Raw genomic sequence first — 6,257 nt, 5'->3', positions numbered from 1 at the left:
AGAGGAAAAAAAAAAAAAAACTTCAGTGTGTAGTCCATAATAGTAAGGGCATTCTAAGTTTTATGAGAGAAGGGAATAGAGAGAACTAGAGCATCATTTTGGCACCTGTGATGTTAGGGACTGAACTTGGGACCTCAAATTGAAAGTCTACTGTTTTATCCACTACATTACCTCCCAGACCTCATAAGTGTATTGTTTAACAAAACTGAAGTACAATGATCAAAATCAGGAAATTTAACAACTCAATTCAATTCTATTATTAACCTGCAATCCACATTCCAAGTTACTCTAACAAGTGGGCCAACTGCTTTTGTGTAACTTTTTTTTTTTAATTTTATTTATTGAGGAGAAAGAACCAAACATCACTCTGGTACATATGCTGCCAGGGATTGAACTCAGGATTGACCCACTATGCCACCTCCCAGACCACTCTAACCTTTCTCTTAATGTCACCATTACAATTCTAAAAAGTGTTTTATAACTCCTCCCTTGGGTAGTTAAAATAAAGTCAAAGTTCTTTAGCCCAACATTTAAGGTTCTTTGTGGTTCAACATCAATAGAGCAGAATTTCAAGAGAGCAAAATGAGGATCCACGTTCAAGCCCTCAATCCCCACCTGCAGGGAGGCAGCTTCATGGTGAAGCAGTGCTGCAGATAATCTCTTATCTCTCCCTTCCTTCTCAATTTCTTTGTCTCTATCCCAAAATAAACACACAAAGGAACAAAATAGAGCAGAATGGCTATGAGTAGGTGGAGGCTAGCTACCTCAGCTTGATCCCACTGTTCAGTCCTTCAGAGCAATTTTCTTACATCAGGATTGTTTTAAAGATAGGAGCAAGAGGCTGAGTAATGGTGACCCTGTTCACCTCAGTGGTATGAAAAGCAGCAAAAGACACAGAGCACTAACTGTAATTTACACATCTACACACTGAGCCAAGGACTTGTGAAGTGATTTATCTGAGATGTAGTCCAGAAGGCAGATGTTGGGGGAATAAACAAAAAGGTACTCAGGAGTCATGCGGTAGCGCAGCAGGTTATGCTAACTACGGTGGCGGTGGCGCGAAGCTCAAAGACCCAAAGCGCAAAGACCAGCGTAAGGATCCCAGTTTGCGGCCCTGGCTCCCCACCTGCAGGGGGGGGGGGGCACTTCACAAGCAGTGAAGCAGGTCTGCAGATGTCTTTCTCTCCCCCTCTGTCTTCTCCTCTCTCCATTTCTCTCTATCCTAACAATGAAATCAACAACAACAACAATAAAACAAAACACAAGGGTAACAAAAGGGAAAATAAATTTTAAAAAGGTATTCATGGAATGGTATCCACTGTGGGGAACTGGGGTTCCATCCCACAGTGCTGGGGCCCTGAGAAACCTTGCAGAACATGTCACAATCAGCCCAGCAGATAACAGGCAGGCTGGGACACTCATCCAGAGAATGCTGTCTTCCTACCCCACCCCAAGCTGTCACATCCCCTCCTTCCCCACCGTTGGCCTTGCTGACAAATAATAATAATAATAACCCCAGTTTGTTGTTATGGTTGGACTTCTCTGCCAGATGTGAGGAAGATGGGAGGTTTGCAATGGCTACCTCTGAGGTTACGAGTCAGACCTCTTCAGTGCCATTTCCTCTGTTGGCTTTCTCCCTCCTTTTACGGAATGAGCCAGGGTCTCTTTGGGGATCAGGCTAGGGTGGATATGCCTAGGGGAGAGAATGATCCAACCAATCTGCCTGTCTTGGGGGCTCCAGGACTTGGCACACTCACCCCCTCCTAGAGGGTCACTTTTGGTGTTTACGTAGGCCTCTCCAAAACTCCCCAAACACATGAAATATTTAAGACACACATTTATTCTTTTTTTTTGTTTTGTTTAACCATGGTGCCAGGGATTGAACCCAGGGCCTCATGCTTGCAAGGCCCAGGTTCTAGGCTGCTTCTCTCATTCCCAATTTTATTCATTGGTCTTGAGGGAAAGAGGGCACAGGAGTCTGGGGTTCCTCCCCAGGCCCAGGTAGAGATCTCAAGGGGGCTTCATTTTCAGCCGCGGAGAAGGACTCCTATCCTCAGTAGTCCTGCTTTGTCACAATGGGGCAAATTTTTGTATCAGAATCTCCTTAAAGAGCCAGGGGGTGGGTAGGGTCTCAAGGATCAGGAGATGAGCGCTTCAATTTCCTCCACACAGGGAGGGCTCTCGGCTCCTCGTGATTTTGGGAAAAATCCTTCTCAACTCGACACGCTCCAGACTGCCTGCAACCCAAGTGCTCCAGGGCCGAGTCCGAATCGGGCAATGTCAGGAGTCTTTCGCCATCCATCGCCCCGGTCGCTAGCTCCCCCAGGTGCCAAGAGGACCTTCTGGTTTTCCCGATGTGCCGAAGTTCATTTCTCCAGTCCCCGCTCACCTGGCTTCGGGCGGGATCCCCGGCGCCCTAGGCAGTCAGGCCAGTCCCGGCCCCAAGCCCCCCGCGCCGTCGGGGCAGCCCTCCCAGCGCTCACCGTCCACCGCGTGGGGTCTCCGGAGCCGCCCCCCAGCCGTCGAACGGGCTCCCGCGACCGTCGCCAGCGTCAGGCGGGGTCCCCGTACCGCGGTGCTCCTCGGCCGGGTCCCTCAGGCGCACAAAGGCGCCCATGGCCGTGGCGTGGCCGGACCGCAGCAGCTGGAGCTGGCGCCGCCCGCGGCGGTACAGGTACTCGATGCGCAGCACGTCGGTGCGGGGCAGGCTGGCCTGCTGCCGGAACTCAGCCCGCACCCGCGCCTCGGCGCCCGGCTTCCCGCGGCCGGCGCGCAGCAGCTCTCGGTACAGGCTGAGAACCTGCCTCTGCAGCCGGCTGTGCCGGCTCATGGTAGCAACCTGGCCGCGGAGGAGGGAGCGGGAGCCGGGAAGCCCCACAGCTGGCAGGGACCACGATGCCCCGCTACAGGCACTTCCGCCCCGCGCGTGCGCGGCAAACGTCCCTCCTCCCGCTATCCGTGGGCGTCGCTCCCCATTGGCTGGCGCTGCAGTCACGCCCTAATGTTCACGTAGGGGGCGGAGCTTCTGGATCTCCAGCTCACCCCCTCTGGGAATCTGTGTCCTTGACTGGACCTGGGGGAGGAAGGGATGGGCGCTGGGAAGGGAGCTGTGTGGGAAAGGAGGGAGCTAGAGGGGGAGGGCTCTTCAGGGGTACTGAAAGCGAAAATAGGCCCAGGCATGCTTTTATTATCATTTTTAAAAATTAGGTTACTTTGTTGAGGAATTGTTGATTTACAAGACTTGTCACAGATGTAGTTTCAGGTCTCTTGGTGACAGGTGTCAGCACATCACTGAGTTCCTGTCCCTTCTCTTTAGCCCTCTCAGGCATCTCCCCTTTAAAATCCCTGGATCTTCTACAATAGACTACAGCCAACTAAACTTTTACCCTGCGTTTCTTTTTCTTTCTTTCTTTTTTAAGTATTTATTTACTCCCTTTTGTTGCCCTTATTTTTATTGTTGTAGTTATTATTGTTGTTGTTATTGATGTCGTCGTTGTTGGAGAAGACAGAGAGAAATGGAGAGAGGAGGGGAAGACAGACAAGGGGGAGAGAAAGATAGACAACTGCAGACCCGCTTCACCGCTTGTGAAGCGACTCACCTGTAGGTGGGGAGCCGGGGGCTTAACCCGCTGCGCTACCGCCCGACTCCCACCTTTTTTTTTTTAAGTCAAAATAATACTTCATAAGGAAAAAGAGAAGGAAGGCCAGGAGATAGCTTTAGCCTGCAGAGCATGTGCTCTACACATTCTATGTCTTTTCTGAATCCTAAGGACTCTGGGGGAAGTGCCATGAATGCTGAAGCAGTGCTGCAGTTTCTCTCTCCCCTTTTACCACTCTCTGAAATAATGGGAAAGTATGCCCAATTATGTGGTGGGATTGTGCATGAGCTAGGGTGGAAGAAGGGAAGAAAGGGGGCCACACAGTGGTGCAACCTGGTTGAGCACACACGTTAGTTACAATGTGCATGAAGCCAGGTTCAAGCCACTGGTCCCCACTTGCAGGAGAGAAGCTTCACTAGCACTGAAATGGTGCTGCAAGTGTCTTTCTCTTTTAAAACTTTTCTTTCCTTTCTGTCCCATCAAATAAACATTTTTAAAAAGAATGAAATAGTGGTTTGGGAGGTGGCACAGTGGCTAAGGCACTAGACTCTCAAGCATGAGGTCCTGAGTTCAATCCCTGGCAGCACATGTACCAGAGTGATGCCTGGTTCTCTCTCTCTCTCCTATCTTTCTCATTAATAAATAAATAAATAAAATCTTTTTTAAAAGAATGAAAGAAAGAAAAGAGGGGGATACAGACACTAAATTAGGGAATGCTTCCATCATATGAAGTACTAGTGATCAAACCCAGGGCCTCTCATATGTAAGGCATGTACTCTACCACTGAACCACCTCTTGGTCCTTCATTTTTTGGGCAGCTACTCATCCATTCCTTTCTGTCTTTCTTTTTTCCTTCTATTCTTTTTTTAAAAAAATTTTTTTTTTATACACCAGAGCAGTGCATATCTCTGGCTTATGGCTTATGGTGGTGCTGGGGGATCAAATCTGGAACCTCAGAGCCACAGGAATGAAAGTATTTTGCATAACAGTTATGCTATTTCCTCCACTCCCATCCTTACTTTCACTATGTGGGCTGAGATGATTCCACAGCCATATTCCAGGGGTACATACAGAATCCAAAGCTAGTTAATCAGATTCTTCTTCTCTCTGGGCTGCAATAATTGATCAGGCAGTGATCAATTATGTGATAAGCACTTGCTGAGGTCAGTGGGTAAAATGTTTCGGCTTTGAAGCTGGTAGAATTGTCATCTTAACAGCCCCAAGTAGTGCAGTGGATAAAGTGCTGGACTTAAAAGTATGAGGTCCTGGGGGTCGGGCGGTGGCGCAGTGGGTTAAGCGCATGTGGCGCAAAGCGCAGGGACCGGCGTTAAGGATCCCGGTTCGAGCCCCCAGCTCCCCACCTGCAGGGGAGTCGCTTCACAGGCGGTGAAGCAGGTCTGCAGGTGTCTATCTTTCTCTCCCCTTCTCTGTCTTCCCCTCCTCTCTCCATTTCTCTCTGTCCTATCTAACAACGAATTGCGTCAACAAGGGCAATAATAATAACCACAACGAAGCTACAACAAGGGCAACAAAAGGAGGGAAAAAAATGGCCTCCAGGAGCGGTGGATTCATGGTGCAGGCACCGAGCCCAGCAATAACCCTGGAGGAGGGGAAAAAAATAATAATAATAATAAAATACGTTTTAAAAAAAAAGTATGAGGTCCTGAGTTCAACCCCTGTATTGCATCTGCCATGATGGTCTAATCCCCCGTCAATAAATTTAAAAAAAATTCAAAACATTGTCAGCCTAAAGTTACTGAAGCCTTGATGCTTCCATGAAAGGGGAATCTACTCATGAATAATAAGACTAACACAGCAAGAGGAAGAAAGGAGGGATCAGTGGGGAGAAGGGAAATGGGTTTCTTCTAACTGCAATGGAAAACATTTCTTCTCATCACCAGGGCTTCATTGCCTCTGGGTCAACATTATTAGGCAGAGACAGTAAGATGGAGAGAAGGAAAGATACCACAGCACTGAATCTTTGTGCAATGCAGTGAACCCAAGTCATGCCCATGACAAAGCAGGCACACTATCTAGGCGAGTGATCTTGACAGCCCACAATGGAAACTTCTAGATCTAGCTAAGTCTGGAGATAGAAATACTCTCATATTTTAAATTATATATGTTCCAAATCCCTTTTGCTTTCTCCCCCCTCCCATAGTTTGAGTTAGGATTCCAACACTGTCATCTAAGTGCCCTGCCTGATATGGAGGCTGCATCATGTTCCTGTAACCAACTGGATGGGTCAGGGCTGGGCAGATGACCAAAGCAGGCAGAGGTGGTGAAAGGGTGGTAGTCTATAAGTAAAAAGCAGAGCTAGAGCGGTAGCACAGTGGGTTAAGTGAAGTGGGTTAAACGCAGGTGGCACAAAGTGCAAGGACTGGCGGAAGGATCCTGGTTTGAGCCCCCGGCTCCCCACCTGCAGGGGAGTCACTTCACAGGCGGTGAAGCAGGTCTGCAGGTATCTATCTTTTTCTGCCCCTCTCTGTCTTACCCTCCTCTCTCCATTTCTCTCTGTCCTATCCAACAACAAAAACATCAACAATAATAACTACAACAATAAAAAACAACAAGGGCAATAAGAAGGGAATAATAAATAAATAAATAAATATTTAAAAACAAAAAAGCAGAGCTAGAGAGATAGTTCACTGGGGAGAG

General features: G+C 48.3%; 1 protein-coding gene across 1 annotated transcript; it reads right to left on the bottom strand.

Moving 5' to 3' along the window:
- Nucleotides 1-1,924: 1,924 nt before the first annotated feature.
- Nucleotides 1,925-2,948, bottom strand: SDHAF1 (succinate dehydrogenase complex assembly factor 1). The gene has a single exon (XM_016194209.2). It carries the CDS (start codon nt 2,828-2,830, stop codon nt 2,480-2,482), a length of 351 nt encoding a protein of 116 aa, XP_016049695.2. The 5' UTR covers nt 2,831-2,948; the 3' UTR covers nt 1,925-2,479.
- Between the last annotated feature and the right edge of the window lie 3,309 nt (nt 2,949-6,257).

This window comes from Erinaceus europaeus, chromosome 2 (genome assembly GCF_950295315.1).
Source record: "Erinaceus europaeus chromosome 2, mEriEur2.1, whole genome shotgun sequence".
Classification (NCBI taxonomy): domain Eukaryota; kingdom Metazoa; phylum Chordata; class Mammalia; order Eulipotyphla; family Erinaceidae; genus Erinaceus; species Erinaceus europaeus.
The sequence above is the reverse complement of the archived record's forward strand: the minus strand, read 5'-3'. Positions and strand labels throughout refer to the sequence as shown.

What these genes read in the sequence shown, in the direction of transcription:
- SDHAF1 (XM_016194209.2), bottom strand. Translation starts at nt 2,830, where the DNA reads ATGAGCCGGCACAGCCGGCTGCAGAGGCAGGTTCTCAGCCTGTACCGA.